The 25,671-nt window shown below is 39.6% G+C and overlaps 1 protein-coding gene across 15 annotated transcripts in view; it reads right to left on the bottom strand.

Moving 5' to 3' along the window:
* LOC123975310 (kazrin-like) overlaps positions 1–25,671 on the bottom strand; it is a 212,987-nt gene that overhangs the window by 40,834 nt on the left and 146,482 nt on the right. For all 15 annotated transcript variants that reach the window (XM_046056676.1, XM_046056678.1, XM_046056677.1 and 12 more), the window contains one exon: positions 5,863–5,970. In XM_046056676.1, coding sequence (XP_045912632.1) covers positions 5,863–5,970 — 108 coding nt within the window. The remainder of the gene's footprint in view (positions 1–5,862; positions 5,971–25,671) is intronic.

Genomic DNA, 25,671 nt, shown 5'->3' with positions numbered 1-25,671 from the left:
ACACCTCTACAAGCACCTTGGCGGAGTGCTGTGCTTGGGTATACATCCAAAACATAATGAGGTGTAGGTGTTAAGTGAACATTTTGGAATGGTTTCTTTAGACTGCAAAACAAACATGTACAACTCTCTCAGACGGAGCCAAAAACAATATATGAAGTAACAGAGAATATAAAGAAGAGTTTCATCCATAGTGTTGTATTTTGGAAAAGTACTGTATTGTAAAACATGTATTGATAAAACGGAGTAGCATAAAAGGACTATGTCTTAATGTTTTGGTCACTTCTAGTTCATGACCACTGATGAGAGTTGAATTGAGATTACCTTTAGGCTCAGCTCCCCTTTCACAGCAGTGCAGCACAACGCCCACATCACTGTCAATAAGCAGAAATGCAAATCTTGGCAGAGCCCAATGCCAATGAACACAGCTCTCACTCCAGGTATACAAGGGCAGAATTTATCACATTAATGGTCCTAGTACAAAACCACAAACCACCATACTTAAAAAGCCTTCTCCAAGTATATAAAACAGCCTTCCCTGACTAATTGAACAACAGAGCTCCAGATCTAAATGTAAATCACTGGAAGGCTAATTTATCTAGCCATCTATTCACATTATTTTGGAGAACAAATAATGTTTCCTTTGGTGATTGCTCCAATTAAGTCTTTCTAATCTTCCAAACCTCTTAAATCTTTACTTTTTGAGTTTATGACCTTGTCAGCAGCTCTTTTTAAGGAAGCAGTTATGAAGTGACAAAGGCTGCAGACAATAAGACTGCTGCTCTGCTCCCCTTCTCAATTTCAACCTCTCAGTAACCTTTAATGGAAAGGCCAGAGGACAGAGGCAGACAAGCACACACAAGAAACCCTTTGTCTATGAACGTTGCAGCATGATTTTTGAGTTTTATGAGATCACACATCGGTGGATCCATCGGTGTGAAACTCCTATTTTATGTCTATGATGATTGAGTCTACTGCAATTTTAAGTGCATTATCTCTTCTCTTTCTTCTCCAGCAGTCTGGCTGGATTATGTCAATAGTCAGGATTTTGACAAACAATATCCAGTTATTGCAGTGTGGTATAATCAAATGATATGAGTCGCATTAAAAAATCCAAGTCTAACTACCGCCATCATGTCTGAGCATTTCTGAGTAGCTATTTCTGATGTGTGTAAATTACAGTGGAGAGGCCTGGATATTGTTGCTGGAGGCAATTTAGGTGCCACTCTCCCAATGGCTATAAGAGGGCTTCGTGGGGGCAGGTGTTTTGGAAAGTGTCAGAACATGGAAAATGGTGCTGCTCAGCAGAGACCACTCCACACATGCACCGACACCCACGCCTTCCTATTCTCTCTTTCTTTATTGTTCTTTGTTCACAAAGTTGTTCTCTCTACTCCCTCTCTTTGCTGTATGACTTTCTCCTGTTAATCAGAATGCATGCGCAGATGACACTGTGTCCTTATGCAATCTTTCACCTTGTCCTCCTCCCCATGGTGCCCCCCCCGATTTCTCCTCTCCTTCTCCTTCTCTCCTTCCCTCCTAAGCCTATTTTTTCTGGACACCCTGTTTTACCTCTTTGCACTGACCCTCCTATTTAAACCAAGCTTCACGCAGCTAGTGACATCATTGCCAGTTAATGTGCAGAACCAGCACCTGTCTCATAATGATGCAGTGCTCACTGCTTACGACTGTTTCTCCTATCCCTCCCTGTCTCTCTGTCTCTCTCTTACTGCAGACCTGAGATGATTTTGCTGATAACATAGCCCCTCAGTTCCCTGTTCTCATTCTGATGAAACTTGTGGTGATATATGTGGCCTTGGCCACTGCAGGGGTTGTTGGTGTGTGCGGATGTGTTTTTTTCTGAGTCTGCACATTCACAGCACCCAGGAAATGATCACAGACCTAATGCACAAGCTGGTTCATGCTGAAGGTAGAGTGAGTATATGTGTGCATGTACAAATGTGATCATTTAAAAATGTACGTGAATCTGTCCATATAATTGTAATTAAATCTTTCCGCATGTTCTGTACTTTTATCAACTGCAATTGTAACAACTTCATAAAGATATGGCCAGGGAACGGCAATGAAGTGCAGTCTTAACCAATTTTATAATAAACACTCAACACATCATAACAACTGAACAGCTGTAATGCCTCCTCTTCTCTTTCATTCCCTCTTATAGAGCTACCACTTTCCTGCTTTATCTTGTTCAGTGAGAAATGTGAGCTTTAGTTTGTCCTGCCAGCTAGGATTGGAGATCTATGAGATATTCTGGTTCTGAACTGCCCGTGGGAGGAATGTACATGTGAGAATCTGTACATTCTTGATTAAAAGCCATGTGAAATCTCTTTTCCCATTGAACATTGAACATTGAACTGTACCTATAGCAAGTGTCCTGCAATGGGATCCAAATAACTCTATTCCTGTGTATGCGCTTGGCAAACCTAACCTAAGTTTGGTGCAACAGGCTACTGCTGCTGTTGCTGATAAATAATGAAATATTTGTCCAATGTTTGCCAATCCTTTTTGGATTTCTCTGTCCCTCTCCTGCTGTTCTGGAGTTTCAATTCCCCCGATTTCCCACCACATGATTAAACATCAAATCTGCCTCTCCGCTATAACTATTAGAATAGCATCACTGCTATTTGTTATTGTGTTTTTTCAAATTATGGACTTATTCAACATATTTGTCAGTTGTGTCTAATCAGAGTGAGAGAGAGGAGCAGGCAGACACACACACACACACACACACACACACACACACACACAGGCAGGAGAGAAGCCCCGCCCCCAGCAGATCATCACACAAAGCGATAGACCTCTTAATATGTTGCAGAAGAAGCGACGCCCGTTAATCCAGGAAGAGATAAAAAGTTTAATTGTTGAGGTTATTATAAAGATAAGCTCCACGTGTGATAAAAAAAAACCAGAGGATCAGAAGCGCTCAGCGAGTAGCCTGGCTGAGAGGGCGAAATACTCGAAATACTGCCTCCTATTTGTTTGGAGCATGTGGCCAGGAAATACACACTGTACCTTTAATCTATAAACAAAATGTATAAACTCTTTCACATAAATGTAGTGGAGTAAAGAGTACAATATCACAATCTGAAATGTAGTGTATAAATGATCATAAAATGGAAATACTGGAAATAAGTAAAGTGCAAGTACCTCAAAATATTACATAAGTACAGTACTTTAGTAATAGTCCAGGTTTGTATAACACACCATAGTAACCAAAAAGCCAACAGCACTGTTTCCTTTTTTACAAATGACTGCACTCCCTGTATCATCACAACATTAACAGACGCTAATAGGAGCGAAGAGAGAACAGGCAGTCAAATAGACCTCTAAGCAGGATACTCTAATGAGGAAAGGGCCCCTGGGGGATCCCTGTGTGACACTGAAGATCCATACTGAATCTGGCAGCCTGACAGAACCCACAGTCCAAGAGATACATTTGTACTGGTGCCATCATTAGCTACTTTGATCCTCTCTGCAAGAGTCCAACTCCTTGAAAGACAAGGGAAACATGGAAACATGGAAACACACTACAAATAAACTGTAACTGTGTGTCTGGAGAGCTGGTGACGTTAAACGTGACACCCGTCTGGCCACCCACTTAGACAAGAGTCTGAGAATAAATCTGACAGACTTTACAGTTTACAGGCTGCTTTTTGGGATGGTTCATGGTGACGCAATTAACTGAACACTAACAGTAGAATTGTAAACACAGATGACTATGGAGCATGCTATTCACTGTTGACGGAACCATATTGTAGAATAATTTGAAAGGAGGACTGGACGGTATCTGTAAAACCAACAAAAACTCCGATTGCCCAAACAAGAACCATAAGAATATCTCAACTAGCTGCAATCCATAAATATGTTCCAAGGCAAATACTGATTCAGCTTCAACGTTTTTCTGATGAATTTGTAAACAGCAGATGCAAGAAGCTTAAAAGTACATTATGTAAAACTCTAATAGTAAAGTCAATCATGATAAAATGTGAGTGGGAATTGAGCATTCAACAAATCCAAGAGTTATTTACAGCATGAATTTTAATTATGTTTATTAGCATTGTGTTGTGGTTGATTCTTACATAGTGTATTTAACTGTTAAAAACTTTAGTAATAGTAGGAAAATGTTTAACTTTTTAAATGTCTGAACTGGTTAAGAATTCAACACATTATAAATAAATTTTAGTAAATGCATTTCTATTTACACTTATACTTGCTAAGACCATACTGAGTAGTTACATTCTTCATACAAAAACAATTTGTGTATTTAAATATATACTTTTTCAGCCAGGACTATTATTTGCCCACTGTATTATTACAGTTCACACTGCAACAGGAGTTATAATTTATGCCCTGCAAGTCCAAACAATGATGCAACAAAAAGACAAACTGCCAGAATACAAACTGCACATAAAGAGAAACAAGCAGTGGTCAATTATTTGTGTGTTATTGGTTCAATGCCAAAATATACTAAATTAATAGGCAGCCTTTGTTATAATCTGATAAGATGAAAAGTTGTCTGTGTTGTTTTTCCAAACAGAGGGCTAGCTGGCTTCATTTGCAGCCGTTAGCTAGAATGACGTGTAATGGATGCCCATTGCTCCAATGACAGGTGCAAGCAGCAAATTCTGAGAAGGGAGAGAAAGAGATGACTGCAGAGGTGCTACTATTAGCTACTCTTGCTCTCTCCCCATTATGAAATTCTGGTTTACCCTCCGTAATGGCACTTTATCTAAATGTCAAGCTCTTGTGGATTTGCTCAATGCAAAATGTGTGCATAGATACACTCACTGGCCAATTGCTTGTTAACACAAATAGCTAATCAGTCATCATCACATGGCAGCAACTTAATGCATTTAAACATGTAGACGTATTATATATCTTAACTGTTTTAAGTCTGTATTAACAATGATGACAATTCTTGCCAGTGTATCTTGATTAGAAATCAAATTAATGCAAAGAAAGTTAGTTTTTTGACTTTAAGATTTATTTGATTATTTCAAATCAAAAGATGTGCAACTAGACTGAGGTAAAACAATCAATGTAAAAGAAATATAGTCTTCCTTAAGCTTGCTTTCAAAAAATTCTACAGCAAAAGGTACACACATTATTATAAAGCACATAACAAACAAAATACTCCATTGCTACATTATTTTTAAATTCAGTTGAAACCAATGAGACAGCACTTGCTTTAAGTAGAAGTTTCAGTTTGACTGCTTTCTCTGCTTAATACAGGTTATGTATTCGTGCAATAATTGTCCCCTGCAACGACTATGTATATAACTTGCACTCTTCAAAATAGTGCTTTGCCTCAGTCCGCTAGCATCAACCTGATTAGCTGTACTAGCTCTATGCTTAGCTCGTTGATGGTAACGTTAGCTTAAGCTCGAAGTTTTGATAATATTTTAATTCCATTTCACGCAAGGTGCATACTGCTTTTGACTGGTCAACGCAGCCGTCTGGGGCGGTGTTGTTGTTCATCTCTATGGCTGCAGCAGGAGGTTGGAAGTGTCTGTGGCAGCATGACAACAAGTAATGGTGCATCGAAGGGTCAAAATAGTAGCAGCCAAAGATCTATTTAGCAAATATTCTTTGTTAACAGCACCAGTGATGGTGTAAAATAAGAATATTTGACACACACGTTATGATCAGTCCTTAATCTCATCGCTATTAATGCGTTAATGCTGACAGCCTTAATATATATATATATATATATATATATATATATATATATATATGCGGACGCCGTCCTGCCTTGCCACAACATCCTCCCATTGTGGCATTGCAGGAAAACCCCCACTTTTTAAGTCAACCAGCTATGGTTCAACAGAAGTTATCAGTTCTTACCTTTGTCCAGGGAAGCGTCCGGAGAGTTGAAGTCCATTAGACTGCTGATTTCAGTCTTGTAGCAGAGGTCAGTGGCTGGTGGCTTCTGCCTCGGCTGGGAAGAGGGATCTGGGAGGAAAAAAAAGACAAACAAGGTTGACTTGACAGACAACAAATTTTGGGATTTAGAAAAGATAACAAATATAGACACACAGTGGAATACATCTGTGTTCTTGGGAATTAGATTTGAGCTCCAGCATGTGTAGCAACGATCATGTGAAATCACTAAATCATTTAAAATAAAGACAAGGAGAAAGGAACTGGAATGTCTCACTGATATGTTGACTGATATGTACTATTATTTATGGTTCTGTGTGGGTTCTGTTTGTTGAAGTGCGTAGAAATGGTTTAAAAGTGCAACTCGAGCTGTAAAATCATTTAAATTGCCTTGATTATAGAGACAACAATAGCAAAACAAGTGAGAAAAAAACATGTGTATACCCGAACTGCATGAAAGAATGATATATTAAAATCTTTATCAATGTAAGTTTTCCTCTATGCAGAGACTGCATGAGGACATTTGGGGAAAAAAATGATTTGTGCAGCACACCACACCATCCCTCTCAATACACATAATGAACTCTTACTCCTCACTCCTTACACTGTACTGACTCCAAAGTAGCTTACCATTGATCAAAACAGCTACTGTCTCTGGGGAGAGCGTGTGCACACTTATGTGGCAAAAGCATACAAGCTTAAACACATGCAGGCACACAAACACAGTGGCAACTTTGAGAGACTGCTGCACATAAATATTAGCATTTTTATGACCAGAGTGTGATTTGATTTCTGGTGAGGTTCAGCGGTTTCTAATATAGTTTTGGCCAGCCTCACAAGTGGAACATAGTGAAATCATTTTGAACGCGTTGCTCCAGGTCAGCTCATATAAAAGAGTTTTCTAAAATGACTTTGTCACTTGAACATGTCCTTTTCTGTCATCCTCCTGGTCCAGCCGGTCCAGCCCACAGATGGCATGGAGAGATTTATTCCAAAGGAAAATTTGCTAAAGGTCACTCCAAGTGTTACAAGTGCTACTTTTTGATTTTATTTTAAAGGATTTAAGATTCTGCTTTGCTCATATACAGAATTAAATTCAAATTGCAGCAAACTACATTTCTTCCACTTCACTCTTAAACCTCTGCTCCTCTCTGGCTTCTTCCTCCTCGTCCTATTCCTTCTGCCATCAGTCCACCACCCACATACTAAGATGCTGTTACTGGTTGAATTATTTGCAGTAATTGAACGCAGATGTGTCTGGGTGAAGAGCTCCAGGTCTAGGGCTGGTGCAGCCATTATGGCAGAGATTAGTCATCATACTTGTCGAGATGGACTTTATAGAGCTACAAATAACAGCGTGACTGTCTGTCTGTCCCCTCCTAAGGTGATTGGTAAGAGCACATGAGGGCTGTTTTTTAAAAGTGTGCATAACACGTTTGCCAAACAACACCTTGCAAATGTATAATTTCTCAAACTTGCCCACGGTGAAGCCTTTGGCCACAGTTGTCGGTTGTTTGAAGAATGTAAAAATTCACAGTGCATACTTATCTCCCTCCTTCAAACTGCTGCTGCCCAGTAGCCTCATGAAAATGTTTAAGTCACCACCTACCACAGTCCTCACCAACATTTAGAAACTTACCAAGGGAAACAGGGAGTATAGTGGAATAAATGCAAAGGAATGAGCAACCACGATGGTCGCTTGATGGGTTTGGAGAGGATATGTGATATGGAGGAGAGCAGGGGGATATAGGAGAGTGAGCTCAGCTGTGATTTGACATTTTGTTTACTCTATACGTAATGAAGTTAGTTTGAAACTAAAATAGGGTTAGGTTCAGCCCTATTTCAAATGACAGCAGAGATTTATTTCTAATCATAATCATAATTTGAACACATACAGCACACTTGTAAAGCCACAATTACGGAGAGCTGCAGGTTTTCTATGCTGCAGCCCTACTTTGTGAGGCTTCAAGAAACAGCAACAAGCAAGAAATCATTATCATTTGCCAGGCTTCAAATTCTTTTGATGATTTTTGTCCCCTGGTAGACAAATTGGAGGGGTTTTTCTTTTTTTTGAAGAGTTTGAGGTAAGCAGGAATAATGGTCAGAATGCTGTTCTTCAGACCCTGTAGTGATGTGTGCACTGAGGTGTGTGCATGTGCATAACGATGAAAATTACATTTTTTAAAAGCTACATTGAGTTATCAAGCAGGTAATTGCAATGTTTTTTGGATCACTGTCCACGCCTCTGAATAATATCCTTTTCAACACTGAATATTTGGGTCTGGTAAGGTCTAAGTGCCTTATATTGATCTTTTAGACTTTGTCTCAGTTCACTACAGTCAAAAAAAGACATTACAGACAGTGACATACAGAATAGATACGCAGACAGTGGGTGGGGAGAAAAAGACACAATGACATCAGGGGCTGATAATACAGAAGAGTTGTAGAAACATTTAAAAACATAATGTCTTTCGTTGCCCTGGCTCCCTGCATTTGCTACCTGCCACATGCTGCACCTTGAATGAGAGGGACGCTTTCTACAAACCTTTATTCACGCTTATTGTATAAATTTCCTCTCTCAGCTTTCATCGTAGCTCTGTTCTTTTTCCTCATATGCCAGTAAGAGTATTATCTGACACAAGACACAAGCTCACTTGTCATCTCACTGCAAGTGTGGATGTCGGCCACACAGTTTTCATTTTTGTTTTGGCATAAAATTTGACAATCTGTGTTTGCAGAAGCAAAACAATGCATATTGTAATTGAAACAAGAGAGGGATGTTACAACAGAATACAGAAGGTTGTATGGAAAGATCATCCAATGTTTTACTCATTTAATTGAAATTCCTGAGAACTAACCTAAAGTAAAAAAAAAAAAAAAAACGCTTTCTGAAGCTTCTGTTTTTAAGCTACAAAGAAAACAGCAGGCTTGTGGGAACCACTTTTACCAGCACTGTCCTTACTGCTTCCTCACATTAGGTTGTATTGTTTTTTTGTTTCTGTGAAAAGTGTTTTTGCGCACACAATAACAGTGAAGGCATGGGTTATAAAAAACAAACAAACTTGCAAGATATATAGCTTTCATGAGAAAGCAATGAACTGCACCGCAGCAGAAACATTTTCTTTTAAAATGCTGATGAGAATTTATCACACTTTATAGCTTGGTTCCATTTTCCTCACAATCAACTTCCTCAATTCACTTTATCAACAATAAGCAGTTTAATCAGCCATGCACACAAGTGACGGAATAGGTAATTCTGCTGTGATGAAATAAATAATGATTTGGCCCAGAGACTAAAACAACTGTTGTACACCATGTGGCTTTGTAATGATGTAATTATCTAAAATCACTGTATCCTCGCCAAGCAGGACCAAGCAGGAAATTTGGTTACACCTGTCAGGTTGTTGGTCTAGACCTAGCTCCTTCCCAAAGTGCATACCACTTAATGGGAAATTTTCTTGCATTCTTTTACGTTTGCTTCGTTAAGTTGAATTACTTACTTATACATTGGCGTTGTTCTGTCTTAAGATAAAACTCAATATAGGTTACTATTACTATATTATACTTAAATTGTGTCATCTCTAATTTAGTGATGGTGACGAAATAGTCGATTGACAGAAAACAATAAGTTTAAAGATGTCATATGGAACTGTGAAAAATTGTTATGATGTAATATGAATTGATACGACAATCAGCGTTAAATTAATAAATGAAGGGTTGTGAAGTGCTGTCCTGCTTGAAACCTGCGGGTTATTCTATATAGTCACATTGAAATAGTCAGTCTCTGACCATAAAACGGTTATAATCTTCTTTTGAATGAGACAACAGATGTACGCATCTTCAGTGACCCGGCCTGACAACTGTTTCCTGTGGGAGTCTGAAGCTAACCTTTAGAATGTTGCAGAAATAAAACTTACATGGAGGACTCAGCCTTTGTCAACAAGAACCCCCTGTTGTTCCTCTTCTCAGCGGGGATGAAACACAAAAACTTTGTCAGTGAGGGATACATCTCCCTAAATATATAATTTGCTCAAAATAGAGGCAGCCAAGCCTCCTTTACTTCACTGAGTCTGGAGGAAGATTTAGTTCAAACTCCAGACTTCACTGTGTATTTTTTTAAAGAACTCAGACGCTTGCTTGTGGGGACTGGGATATTTAGCAGTCGGTCTAAACATAATCTGTGAAGCAGGGCGATATTCAGGCACACAAGGCTTCAACAGCAACACTTTGAAGCCTATTATAAACTTTATCTTAGTTTGACGCCTTAGGTTGTCTGTTGTTATTATTGCTGTTACTGCGAGGGCCACTGAAAACAGGTTTAATTTAATCTCTCTGTTTTACAGTGCACATTATTATTAACTTACTTCAATTTCAGTAGAATTTATTTACATAGGCTCATACAATATGCCCCTGAAAGTAGCTATATGTCAGTGTATGTCTATAATCGGCCCATGAACACTGTAATGACCACTGGTGTAGCTATTATATCAAAGCCACTTAGCTGTTGTGGTTCTCAGCTGTTGGCACAAACACTTGCAAAACATCTCTCTTCTCTTTTTCTCTCTGAAAGGCTCTGACAAGTCCAACCACTCTGGATGACTTTACTCTCGGAACACATTAAGCAGGAATAATAATAATAGACTTCATCTTATCGAAGACCTTGATAACTTTACATAGCGGGAAGATGACTCCCATGCTCTATTAAGAAGTAGAATGATTGAATAAAACCCATTCACATCCAGTTACTGCACTAGAGCACAGTACTCTAAACGCAGATTTCAAGTTCACAGGTTTGTGGAGATTGTTGTAGAGGTAATTCAAGCAGTCACAGCTATAATTAGCTGAACTCTGTGTGGTCTTGATATAAACCTTCCCATATTGTAATGCACTTCTGGTTGAGTGTTCCAACAGTCATTGAGAGGAATTACTAGTCTTCATGGTCAGACAGTTCTCTCTTTCTGTTTCTCACTTTTCTGTCACCACCCTCTCTTCTTCCTTAGCTGACTGACTCCACCACTCCAACGTCGCTTCTCCTTTTCCCTCCTCATTTTCTATCCTTTCTCTGTCACCGCTTAATGGGGTTCTCCGAGCTCCTCTCTCTTCTGAGCCTGCCATATTTTATCTGCTGGCACAGCGCAGGAGAAGACGACGGCTGGAACAAAAGAAGGCGCTAATGAGTAGTGGAGGTGATTAAGGGATGAATAGGCACTGTTGCTGGAACCTTAACCAAGCCGCCCATGTTCCTCGGCTCGGTCTGCAATCTGCAGATAGGCGCTGCCTCTCTTTTCTTATATCTGCCACCCGCCTTTAATTGCACTGACATTCTCTGGTCCCGAGGCTGCCGGACTTGTGATAAAGCTTACGTATTCGTGCATTAATCTCCACCAGCCAAGGCAGGCCTTTCCCCCCTGTATCAACTGCCTTAAGACCCCAATTCAAGGAGCCCTATAAAAATCCCGCAGATAAATGGAAGTAATGAACCAGGGGTATGATTGTGTGGAGCTAGCCTTTAACGTTTAGCCGCCCATGCTAACTATCCTCAATCTCAAGGCGACTCACCAATTCATTTTGTAATGAAAGGCTGCTGAATGTCCTAGGCTGGCCATTCAAAGGAAGTGTGTAGGCTGGGTATGTTATTAGTTGGTGTAAGGTGGACTATGGAGAAAATGAGCTGCTGCCCGAGAGACTTAACCGAGGGAAGGCAGGCTTTTGTTAGCGCGTGAATGTCATTTTCACACTGGCCATCAGAGGAATGAACACCACTGTATGGAGAGTGAAAAATGGCCCATTTGCTGAGTTCCATGACAGACCAGAGACAGGTGCCTGCAAGTACTAAAGCCTTAAAATGGCCTTAGTATGGCCACTTCAACACCATGTTTGTCCCTGGAATCAAAGCACTTTGGGAGATAGGAGCTGTCAAACAGCACTCTATCAGGACACTGAATGGTGATGAAACTCACATCCTCTTGCTGCATTTAGATCTCATTCGATAGGCTTTAAATAATATCTGAATTGTACCACCTCCAGTATGCTCTCATCCTTACTGACACTCTTCAACAGCCTGTCGTATCTGGTTGGTTATATTATATATACAGAGAAAATGAGAGATTACAAGTGGATATTTTGATGACATGTAACTCTTAACAGTGACAAGCTGTGACAGCTGTTGTTAACTGACCTGCCAGTTGTCATGCAGGAATATGGTGTAAAGTTGTCATGGGGATAAAATAAATAATGCACTTCATGCATTTTGCCAATTTAATACATCAAACATAATTAAGAACATTTTGCTGGAAAATTCAGGTTTTTGGAACGATAAGTTCCAAAAACCTGAATTAATGATATTCTATTCTAAAAATGCCTTACAGTATTAGCAAAATGCATCATGGGACTTGGCATAACACCACATTACTTTAACCAACCATGTTATAATGGAAAACAGAAACACTGTGGATACTTAATACATTAATTTGAAATTTGTCTTCAGATTAAATATAAAGATATTTTAATAACTTTCCCAATGTAATTAAGTGAAAAACCTAGAAGGTAAAATTGAAAATAAATCCCCTTCAGCGCCCTTCAATTTGTTCAGAATCAATTTAATAAATACCATCTATAAAAAATGTGTTTCATGAGCAGCTTTTAACAGTGTATATGACTCAAAGGCAGAGCCAAATTATTCAAGTCTAGTATTCTCCAAAGGACCTTGGGAGGCTGTAGTTGTTCTTTCATATCCCCATGCCTTGGCAAAGCGCATTAAACGACGGTGTCATGTGCATTGTTTGCAGCTTATCTTTCAGTGCTGCTGAGTGTAATATTGTGTAATATGATAATCAGCAAGCATTTCATAACATCTCATCCAAAAAGAAACACTTAAATACCAGTGTTTGGGGTGAAAATGTAATATTCAACTTGTGTCACTTTAATGGGTTTCTAATTGAGCCTTGCGTTGGGAGGCAGGTCTGGCAGGAAAGGGTCAGTCTAAAAGAACAAAGTAATTATTCAAAATTGTTGTGACCTATTGTGTGCTCAAGTCCATGATCAAGTTCAAATTTAAATGGAAGGTATGCGTCTAGATTAATAATTAAAAGGTGTTGTGGATGTCCACTGAGGCTGACGTCAAACAACATAACAATGTGATGAATACATGGATTCATTATTTGTTTTTAACATTTTAATATTTTTCAAATGGGGCAGTGAATGTTAATCACTGTAAATGTGTTTGTTCAACAGCTAATGTGCAGCCAAAAACTAAAAACAGACAAAACAGGTAAAAGCATTACTCCTAATAAGTGAAAATAAAGGTGCACAGGCTTGTCCTTTTACTGAATAAGGGTCAATGGGTGCAGACCCATAGTGCATCCCTTAATTTCAATGTTTACTAGAATTTAATTGACAGCTCAATCTTTTGTCTTCACGGCTAACTCCCAACTTTCACCATACTTCTTTTGGTGCCATTTTCATGTTTTCATTTCCACGATAAAAACATCATATTAAGAGTATCTTTTTGAAAGTGTGCCACCAAGCCAAAATAATTACAAAATCTTAAGATCTTTGCTTGCATCTCTGCACTGATCATTTAGATATATTATTCTATAAATATCATGTTGGGCCTCACATCCATGACAACAAAAATGGGCCTTCAGGTCACTGAGGAGCCTGTCATGCAAGTCTGTAGACAGAGGACAAGCTAGAGAACAAAGACTGGGCCTTGTGACGTCCTCAGCCTGTAGGAGTCCCAAAAGCCTGAGTTTGGAGTTATCTCAGACAAAGGACTGTAAAACAGGCGCCAAAGCGCGTTTCACACCTAGGTGCAAAATAGTGACTCTGACCTAAAAGCAGAACCACTATTGGCTAAGCCTTTAATCTTGCAGGTCGCCCTGGTCAGTTAATTCACACCTACCCGTGAACTCTTAACTTTTAAAACCAAACCAAAGGTTTGTATGGGTGAAGCTTTCAGGGGGCGGAGTAATCCCAGGAAGTACAGCCATTTTGTCAACGGAGGTATAAAACCCAACCCTCATCGCCATTCCCAGTTCTTCACAGGACTGTAAGGAGGTAAACCAAACCCTGTCTTTCCACAGCTGCGCGAGCGGTGATAGGAGACAACTTTCTCAGTGCAGAACTTTCTTTGTCCTGAATACAGACTTCACTCACTGGACGAGCTACCCTGTTTTCTTCTTTTTTCTACCTCTATTATTTTTTCTTTGTGTTAACAACACAATTTTGGATACCTAAACTGTTACAGAAGATAATGTTTCCTTCCTGCAGAAGAAGATGGATAAAACTCTGTGCTTAACTGAGAAGATCACGTCTGTGCTCTACCTCCGCTGGATTTCCTAAAAGGACTGACACATCTACTCGCTACCAAAGTGACACGTAAGAGGCTTTAGTATGTCTGGGCAGTAGATAGTTCTATAACTTTGTTATTGTAACTTGTACAAGCTTCAAGTGGTGAATTTCTGCTAAGAAACCCCAAGGGATATTTAAAGACCGCCGTGTCTTGTTTTATTGCTGTGTTTTCCGTGCTACGCACGTTGTTTGTGTCCTGTACCACTCGCCGGGCCGTGACCGCTTTGTTTCTATTACTGTGTGAAAACGTATCAGTATTTTTATCAAGGAACACGGTTGCTGAACGCAAGTTCACAACCATTCCTCTATTGATAAAGTTGTAGCTGAGTGTTTGCAACAGTAATAAGGATTTTTGGTGTTGGCTTCTTTCTGAGAACAGATACAATAGCACACTCTATCCAATCAAAAGCCAGCAACCGCTGCTGAATGAATCATTCACTGCTGGTGGCTGTAGGATAGACTGGTTTATTGTATATAGTTTTCCCTGTGCCTTTATCTCCTCCTTCTGCTTACTAACCCCACATGCACACACCACGTGATCTCTGAAGCTAACCAGACCTGTGACCCACAGCAGGCTAGCATCAGAGGTCTCCAATGTTTTTTCAGTTCAGGGGAGAGTGATTTTCCGCCATCTCGATTTTGAAATCACATGGTTTGAACCGCCGTCTTGATTCCAAAATCAGCTGGCCTCGAGCCCGATTCTGAACCAGATCTGCAACCCCCTCTCTTAGTCTCTCCCCCTTCTTTGCCTCACACACACACACACACACACACACGTTTGCTGGATTGTTGTATGTTTTGTATGATTTGTTTATTGGCTTTATTTAATTTTGCTTAGAATAGTTAAAGACGTGGTATTATGCTAATTTTCAGGTTTAGGGGTTTTACCAGAACAGGTTTACATGGTTTAATTTCAAAAAACCCCATATTTTTCTCATACTGCACATTGCTGCAGCTCCTCTTTTCACCCTGTGTGTTGTACTCTCTGCTCTTGAGCTACAGAGTGATGCACAACCACACAACATCATTGTTCCACATCTTACCATTAGGACTAAACGTTGAACTGTTGCCGGTGTTCTGACGATCTATGCTGCCTTGCTGAAAAATGCTACCATAGCGCAAATCGATAGACTCGACTCTACTCGGACCTGCTCCGTTTTCCATTGCAGATAGTACACAGAGATAGTACGTAGCTTGTCGTCATAGCGACCCCACACACAACTGCCGTGACGTAATGTTCAATGCGACACACACACCAGCTCTTAAAATATATCTACGGTTAAAATGTTTCAATATTCCTCAGAATGTAAAGACAGATAAGCGGTATGAAAACCTTCCAGCTGTGTTTTCCTCTGCCGTTGTTGCTGCAGCGGTCTGTGTGACGGCGGGAGCAGAGGGCTCTGTGAGCAGGCGGCTGGCCGGCCTCACACGCTCCTCCCGCGGGTTGGTGCAGGCTTCCCCCGCAGCCTCTCGCGGAGCTCCTCAACTCCGAAAATATTCAAGCAAATTTTTGTTCACTAGAACTCTCACCTCAAAACTTCGCAGAAGTGGATTTAGTGATGAAATTCTATACGGAAACTGTAAAATATAAAACTTTCTGTTGCTGTTGCATGCAATGATGATGCAGTGAATAGTGACGATTCCCTCTGACCAATCAGCAGTCTGTCGTGTTTTCATGTTACATTTTAGTATCCCTCAGCTCACTTGGAAGCTGGAAGGAGGTCAGGTGATACGAAAAAAAGTACCTGGAAGCAGGTACAGGTACAACATTTCTACAATTGAAAACCAGACAAAGGCGAGTCGAGCCAAAGGGCCTCCGCTCAGACTAGCTTGGTTTGAGGGCGTGCCTGACCCCGCAAGCCGCTTGGCAAGCTTTATGACGCATTTTCATTGTGATGTCACAAGTAAAGGAAGTGAAGGCTGGACCACAAACAAGCTGTTTTCAAGCGGTTCAGAGCAGTGCTTTCTGTGGGAGATGGGAACTCCCTTTGGGCTGGACTTTGGGCTTTTTCACTTTGCAAACCTATTACATGCACAAAAAAGATATAACTCAATAAAGATGGGGAAAAAGCCAAAAAGCATAATACCACCTCTTTAATAGTGATTTACTTGCTAAAGCTGTTGATCATTGATTTATGCTTGAGTTAAATAAATCCTATTATAATTTTAAGAAGTCGTTGCCTGTGATTATTTGTGTATAATGTTGTAGTAAGAGTTGGTTGCCACGGCCAGTGTAGGGATTCACCCTTCTCTGTTTGCCATCTATAGGTGGACAAACCTTCTTTTAGACTGATCATACTTGGCTCATATTTGGTTATTGGGCCCTGATTCCAGGGTGGTACCCCGTATTTATTAATTATAATTAATCATTTTTAATGTTAATCATATTTATTAATATTTCTAGAATATCTTTGATATTCAGCTAATAACCAAATCTGACCATATGTTGATAACCCCCAACACTCACAACTAAGAAAATAGGGTTCTTTGTCCACAATGGTTACTGACTGACTGTTCGCTGTATTTCTTCCAAGTAAATCATCCATGATCGATGAGTCCAAAAAATATTCATTGTACTTTGTGAAGGATAACACAAATCCTTAGTTGACAAAGGCATTATATTCTACAAAAACGTGCACGGGTACTGAATGACGAATATCAGGTAGTTAGGTTTCTCCAAAAACGACGGAAGAAAAAACTGAAAGCATCCAGCTGACATAAAACTACGTTTATATCTGCAAGTACTGTCGAACTGGTAGAGACAAGACGTCAGGTGCATTATCAAGATTTTATATTTTATATTATATAGGTAATACAATGACCCCGTGGACAATTACATGAAAACAAATAAGTCTTTAGAAGACAGTGATAGTAACTGTAATGAGCCAAAAACTGACATACATGTGCTGGTCATATAATTAGAATATCATCAAAAAGTTGATTTATTTCAGCAATTCCATTCAAAAAGTGAAACTTGTATAATGTATACATTCATTCCACACAGACTGATATATTTCAAGTGTTCATTCCTTTTCATTTTGATGATTATAACTGACAACTAATGAAAACCCCAAAATCAGTATCTCAGAAAATTAGAATATTGTGAAAAGGTTCAATATTGAAGACACCTGGTGCCACACTCTAATCAGCTAATTAACTCAAAACACCTGCAAAGGCCTTTAAATGGTCTCTCAGTCTAGTTCTGTAGGCTACACAATCATGGGGAAGACTGCTGACTTGACAGCTGTCCAATAAACGACCATTGACAACTTGCACAAGGAGGGCAAGACACAAAAGGTCATTGCTAAAGAGGCTGGTTGTTCACAGAGCTCTGTGTCCAAGCACATTAATAGAGATGCGAAGGGAAGGAAAAGATGTGGTAGAAAAATGTGTACAAGCAACAGGGATAACCGCACCCTGGAGAGGATTGTGAAACAAAACCCATTCAAAAATGTGGGGGAGATTCACAAAGAGTGGACTGCAGCTGGAGCCAGTGCTTCAAGAACCACCACGCACAGACGTATGGAAGACACGGATTTCAGCTGTCGCATTCGTTGTGTCAAGCCACTCTTGAACAAGACACAGCGTCAGAAGCGTCTCACCTGGGCTAAAGACAAAAAGGACTGGACTCTGCTGAGTGGTCCAAAGTTATGTTCTCTGATGAAAGTAAATTTTGCATTTCCTTTGGAAATCAAGGTCCCAGAGTCTGGAGGAAGAGAGGAGAGGCACAGAATCCACGTTGCTTGAAGTCCAGTGTAAAGTTTCCACAGTCAGTGATAGTTTGGGGTGCCATGTCATCTGCTGGTGTTGGTCCACTGTGTTTTCTGAGGTCCAAGGTCAACGCAGCCGTCTACCAGGAAGTTTTAGAGCACTTCATGCTTCCTGCTGCTGACCAACTTTATGGAGAGGCAGATTTCATTTTCCAACAGGACTTGGCGCCTGCACACAGTGCCAAAGCTACCAGTACCTGGTTTAAGGACCACGGTATCCCTGTTCTTAATTGGCCAGCAAAGTCACCTGACCTTAACCCTATAGAAAATCTATGGGGTATTGTGAAGAGGAATATGCGATACGCCAGACCCAACAATGCAGAAGAGCTGAAGGCCACTATCAGAGCAACCTGGGCTCTCATAACACCTGAGCAGTGCCACAGACTGATCCACTCCATGCCACGCCGCATTGCTGCAGTAATTCAGGCAAAAGGAGCCCCAACTAAGTATTGCGTGCTGTACATGCTCATAATTTTCATGTTCATACTTTTCAGTTGGCCAACATTTCTAAAAACCCTTTTTTTGTATTGGTCTTAAGTAATATTCTAATTTTCAGAGATACTGAATTTGGGATTTTCATTAGTTGTCAGTTTTAATCATCACAATTAAATGCAATAAACATTTGAAATATATCAGTCTGTGTGTAATGAATGAATATAATATCCAAGTTTCACTTTTTGAATGGAATTACTGAAATAAATCAACTTTTTGATGATATTCTAATTATATGACCAGCACCTGTACTCTTCCTCCAGCAATATTTCTCTCTGGATCTCGACTGTTGCACCACCATAAAATCACTCCGTTGCACAGCACAACCATCGTTATTTACCACAGCTTTCCACCTGTGAACTAGCTTACCGGTATTGCACCTGTGAACCTGTAAGCTAGTTCACAGGTGCAATCACACAGACATACGCACGTGAACCCTATGCACACTGACACAAACAGTCCTTTCAATGACATGAAATGGAAGCAGTGAGCTTTCAAAGCATATTCAAACCGCAACGTTAAGTTCGCTTAAATGCTGAAGTGAAGAACTTTGTGGCCTAAACAAACTGGAACGATGGTCACCTTCTTCTACATTTTTCTGTATCTCTGGAAGACTGGATGCCTTGCTAGAAAATTGCTGCCACCCACAGGTGTACTGCTGCCACAACCTTTGGCTGGGATTCAGCAGGCAAATGAGAGAAATGTTCGCCATGTTTTTTGTTCTCACGCAGGAGACTTGAGAGAGTCAAGTGAATTGGACGCCAAACGTGAAAAGCGAAGAGAAAGAGACAAATAGGCAAAAAAAAACATTTTAAAAAAAATGCAACAACCACACACTTTTAGAGCTGTCATTGTAAACCTACGTTTTGCAATGTGGACCAGTGTAGCTGAGATAACTTTTAATGTCAGACTGGGCGTTTACCAAGGCTTGACAATGTAAACTCATATATTAATCATAAAATAATGAGAAAAAAATTCAAATCAGCCAAATGGATTTAATCCTAATAGAAATAAAAATAGATTTAATTCAAAAATATCCTTTGTTTGATTAGCACTATATATCTGTATTAATATTTTTGGATTACCACTTACTTTAAACACAACCATTTTATAGATACAAATAATTATATAAATACTTTACGTATAAATAAATAATAGATCTAGCCACAAACAGAAATAATTGGGGTCTGAAGACATTATTTGAGACAAAGATCTATATATGGAAAAATATTTAGACCACAAAAGTCAACCTGTAGCGAAAACGCATTTGCACTGGGGCGGCTGTGGCTCAGCCGGGTTGCCCGTTAATCGGAAGGTCGGTGGTTCAATCCCCGGCTCCTCCAGACTGCATGTCGAAGTGTCCTTGGGAAAGATACTGAACCCCGAATTGCCCCTGGTGGCTATGTGTGAATGTTAGTTTCTTTTTGAGTACTTAGTCTCAGTGTATAAATGTGAGTGAATGGTGAATGCAGATGTAGTGTAAAAGCGCTTTGAGTGGTTGAAAAGACTAGAAAAGGGCTATACAGAGCATTTACTTTTCCCTCTATACTGTTCTGAGGAGCATATCTGTGATTTTTTGTTTTTGCATGACACTGTTATTTAGTGTGATTATCGGCAGTACAAAATTGGATAGTGTGTTTTAGTACACTGTCATTTACTGTGATTATATATGGTATTAAACTGACAACTGTGATTTTCACAGCACACTGTTGGTTAATGTGATTATCTACAGTACAATGATCATTACTGTGATTTTCACGGCACACTGTTGGTTAATGTGATTATCTACAGTACAATGATCATAACTGTGATTATCTACAGTACAATGATCATTACTGTGATTTTTAGGGTAACAACCTGATTACTGTGATTTTCACAATAACTCTTTGATTACACAATATGTTACTGTGTATTAGTATACTGTAACTAACTGTGCACAAACACAGTAAATTACTGTGGATTTCACAGGCATTTTTTACAGTGCAGCCTTTAATAAGTTTCCCTGCATTTCTGCTTGTTACAAAAAGCTTTGAAGACTCCAACCAATTCATCAACTTCCTGCTTAAATACTCCAGCTCTCTTGCCACTCGTTGCTAGATTGTTCTGTCTCCTTTGTGGTATGTGACTATCAGCCAACTGCAGGGAAACTTCTAGTGTATTGTCATGCATTTTGCTAATGTATGTTTCTCCTGTGTCCCAGGATTCCAATGCAAGCATCTTTGTTCTGTCATTCATCACTTGCCGCCTTAGCTCAAAACCCCAGCTATACTACACCCTCTTCACCCTGCCTGCCTCCTGCCTTTGTCTGTCCAGTCAACCCCTTCATCCATTCATGATGTGTTCATTAAAGTCCTTTTACTTAAACTATGTGTCTGTGTCCACTCCTGGGTCTGCTCGCTAACAAAAGGTACTGTTATGAATTTTCCCCTCTAAAATGAGTAGGAGTAGTAAATAACATACAGTGGAAATAAGTAAAGTACAAGTACCTAAACTTCATCTACAATTACCTCAAGTACTAAGTACAGTGCTTGAAAAAATGCAGTTAGTGAATTTCCATCACTGGTCAACAACGTGTGTGACTTTGACACAGCAGACTGCGGTTTGCATCAATGTTAGCTTCTGTTATCCATGCTGTATCTTTAGTTGATTAACCTTTATCAGACCTTGACCACAGCAGAGGCAGATCAGAAAAACATATATGGTTTGTTTTGAAATGCCCTGCTAAATAACCTATTTTGCTGTTTTTTTGTTGTTCAGATGTTGTGCCTATATATGCTCATTAGATATACAGTGTAGAACAAATGTTACAGATTATACCCTCACTGTTGAATCAATCTGTGTGACATAAACTGCACCCACTGTTGAAAGTCTATCTCTCATTGGCAAGCTACTGAGTAAAAAAAGTTTGTACATATACTTGATTATAATCAGACTTACACGTGATACAATGTTTAACACATAAACAGAAGAGGACAAATGGATGGTGGTAATATTGTGCCCAAGAAAATACTTTTCAAAAATGTGTCTGTTTGCAGTTATCAATATTTAAAGGACATTTGTGAAATTAATGTACATCTTCAGGGCAGTTGATGTTGGAGGCAGACGGCTCCTGAATATCTACAGAAGTAAAACATCTTCTAACAGAGTTAAACATCAATATGTTGCTCTCCAGTTTTAGCATGTCCTCAAGTAAATTGGATTACATTGTGCACCCACTGTGTGTTTTCTAATTCAGAATACTTTGAATGAGATTTAAAAAAAAATCATCTTTTGACAAAGTACATCTATTCACACTGTAAGAATATCCATATATAACCGAGTCAATTTGAAAAGCTCTGAGAGCAAATTTCCACTTCATGGGAAAACATATCAGAATTTATGAGACATTAAAACCATTAAAAATGCTTCTGCAAAATGAACACACTCAATATCCCAGATGATGAGCCGCTGCCTTGTTACATGTTGTGACTTTGTATCTCTCTCTTTCTCTCTCTCTCTTCATTGCATGGGTGAGCAGATGAATAAGCTCCATGCCTAATTTACAGATGATTTCTCCCATTAATCTGCAGTCTGCAGATGTTGTTAATTTATTTTACTCCTCTAACCTCCTGTTGTCACAGCTGTTGTAGGTTGGGAAGGGGAAATTTGTGTGTGTGTGTGTGTGTGTGTGTGTGTGTGTGTGTGTGTGTGTGTGTGACTAGAACTTTGTTTACATTACATATGTATACTGTCTGTGTGTGCATATGTAGGTGTTTACTTGTGCAAGTGTGTCACCGTGTTTGTGTGTGTGTGTGTGTGTGTGTGTGTGCATGTAAGTGCATGTTGTGTGTGTTTGTGTATCCTGTGCCAATGTAGTGTGATGTTGGGGCAAAGGAACAGGTGGAGCACGAAGTGAGACATGCACAGCAAGCAAAGCCAGTTATGTCTCTTTGAACTGCAGCCACTACAGGACGTGACCAGACTCCATCTCAGCCAAATTCTACACACACACAACTACTTGAATCTGTGTGTGTTTGTGTACGTGAGCACCAGAGGTCTGCATTGGGATCATGTGATTGTGACACCAGTCAGACTTGAGTCACAGCTCGGATGAGTTGCAACTGGACTTTCGCTTGAACTTGTGACCTCATTTGCACTTTCGTTCATCATTTGTGCCCCTCCACACATAAAAAACTAACTATGCTATAAAAAAGGGATACTTCCATTTATGACTTGCTTCACTCTTATGAGCATAGTTGCTCATTAAGTGGTTACAGAAGAATTTTGTGGGGTAGTGTTTGGAATAGAGTGTATGAATGGACAGTCAAGAGGTAGAATGATACATGGGAAGTTTCTGTTTCATACTGTTATAACTTTTATCCCACTGGATTACATGAAAACCAGCATGAATTCAAGCTAACTACAGCTGTTGTTCTGTGAAACAGTAAACTGCTATGTTTTCACAGCCACTTTACAAGCCTACATGGAAAGAGTATTTGATGCTTAAAAGGATGCATTATTTGAGGATGCATTCTTCTTCTTCAGTTAGCATTACATCTTAATTTAGTCAGTGGATATAATATCTGAATATATCTGATATATCTGCAATATATTCACTCGTCTACCTCTGTAGACTGTGTGACTTATTGGTGTGACTTTCATCCCAGTCATGATGTTGTTGGATAGCAATGGTGTTTGTTTTTCACCTGTTGTGAAGGGCATTTATACCTCTAAGTCAAAGTGGAGATGACTCAGCTCTCTCTAAAAAGTATAGGTCTCATGCAAGAACATTTTCATATCCTCATCTTAACTTTCTTTTACTTTTCACGTATGGTAGTCTCGTGTCAGGTTCTGCAAATACTCTTCTGATAACTGTGTAAATGACCTGTGTAAATATGATGAGTGCCACCTGTGGTTAATTGAGTGCAAGTTCACGAGGATTGTAAATAAGCATAATAAATGCCCCAATAATACCATATAAGGCTATAGTCCTTCCTCATATGTCAGTATTCATTCAGGAAATGGCACCGGAGAATAAAAAGAAGAACTTTATGAGCTTCAAGATTGAAGTCCTGCTGGCAAAGATCCATAGAAATCCAGGAGATCCAGGAAAATCTGTCTATTTTGACAGCGTCAGCAGTGGAATTAAGGGACCTGCTAAAGCCAAGGAAAAAATAATGAGTGCTGTTAATGCTGTATCCCATGAGAGTGGTACTGTCACTGAAATAAAAAATAAGTGGTTTGATATGAAAATGGCGTAAGAAAAAACATCTTGCCACAGCAAGGCGGTTGATGACTGCAACAGGAGGGGTTCATGGGGAAGTCTCATCACAAAGATGGACTAAAGAATACATGCTATACTTGGTTTTTAAATTTGTAAATGTAAAAACATTAACATTATCAACTGGCATAAAATTGACTTTTGGAAATCAGATTTATCTCCCTTTGATCCTACCCTTCTGTTTGTCGTGTTCAACATGTTCTTTTCACAGTTACAAAGACTACATATTAGACTCTGCACCACAGCCGGGACCATGTGATGCTCCATGTCACTGTCGTCTTACACGCAAGTGGTGTCTGATCCACTCCCGAAAGACCAGGAAAAGATGTGATGTGCTCCGAATAATTCTTGTCCGAATAAAGTTGTTGCATTTTCAGTTAATTGCAATTGTGTAAATAATAGCTAATGCCATATGATTAGTTGTTGCCTTACTATGATGGCAATTTGATGGCATTGTCCATATAGGGGGTCATCTGGCATGTTCTCAGCAGGTGCTGGATACGATAATGGAACGCCTTCATTCATAGCAAAATTCATTGTTAGGAAGGTTACTTTGGAAATGTAACAGGTTGCCGATTACAAGTTACCCTATTTAAAATGTAATAGTAGTGCAACTATTTAAATTACTACATCAAAGTAATGTAACTATAACAGACAGATGGCATTGCTAGGTAAAACAAGCAAAGCATCAGAATACAGAATCAAACTTTACTAAACAGCTGTGGCTGGAAAACAAAAAAAAGAATTTGTGCATTTAGAAAACACACAATGCAACAAAATGAATATTATTCAACATATAGCCTAGCTTTTAACAGAAAATATTCAGATGTATGTAGATCCCCAGTAACTGTATTGTATTGTAATCCCAGTACAGTTACATTTATTTTGTAATTAAATTATGTAACTAAATTACAATTACTTAATTAGCTAGTGACTCCCCAACACTGGCAATATTATGCAATACCCAGCATGCTAAAATAATCTGACATCTCTGGGGTGTAGCGCAGTTTGCCACCAGGCACCAGCTGTGTCAAGGCACATCCATCTGGCATTAAAACCTCCAATTATGTGCTCTACCACAGCACGGGTGTGTGTGTGACGCTTGTTGTGTGACGCTTGTTGTATGAGCGCTCCCGTCTACTCTGTGGGTTGACTATACAGGTGCTGGTCATATAATTAGAATATCATCAAAAAGTTGATTTATTTCAGTAATTCAAAACGTCAAAAAGTGAAACTTGTATAATGTATACATTCATTCCACACAGCCTGATATATTTCAAGTGTTCATTCCTTTTAATTTTGATGATTATAACTGACAACTGATGAAAACCCCAAAATCAGTATCTCAGAAAATTAGAATATTGTGAAAAGGTTCAATATTGAAGACACCTGGTGGCACACTCTAATCAGCTAATTAACTCAAAACACCTGCAAAGGCCTTTAAATGGTCTCCCAGTCTAGTTCTGTAGGCTACACAATCATGGGGAAGACTGCTGACTTGACAGCTGTCCAAAAGACGACCATTGACACCTTGCACAAGGAGGGCAAGACACAAAAGGTCATTGCTAAAGAGGCTGGCTGTTCACAGAGCTCTGTGTCCAAACACATTAATAGAGGCGAAGGGAAGGAAAAGATGTGGTAGAAAAAAGTGTACAAGCAATAGGGATAACCGCACCCTGGAGAGGATTGTGAAACAAAATTCATTCAAAAATGTGATGGAGATTCACAAAGAGTGGACTGCAGCTGGAGTCAGTGTTTCAAGAACCACCACGCACAGACGTATGCAAGACATGGGTTTCAACTGTCGTATTCCTTGTGTCAAGCCACTCTTGAACAAGACAGTGTCAGAAGTGTCTCGCCTGGGCTAAAGACAAAAAGGACTGGACTGCTGCTGAGTGG

Source organism: Micropterus dolomieu, linkage group LG08 (assembly GCF_021292245.1).
Source record: "Micropterus dolomieu isolate WLL.071019.BEF.003 ecotype Adirondacks linkage group LG08, ASM2129224v1, whole genome shotgun sequence".
Taxonomy (NCBI): Eukaryota; Metazoa; Chordata; class Actinopteri; order Centrarchiformes; family Centrarchidae; genus Micropterus; species Micropterus dolomieu.
This window is presented reverse-complemented; position numbering and strand designations above follow the sequence as displayed.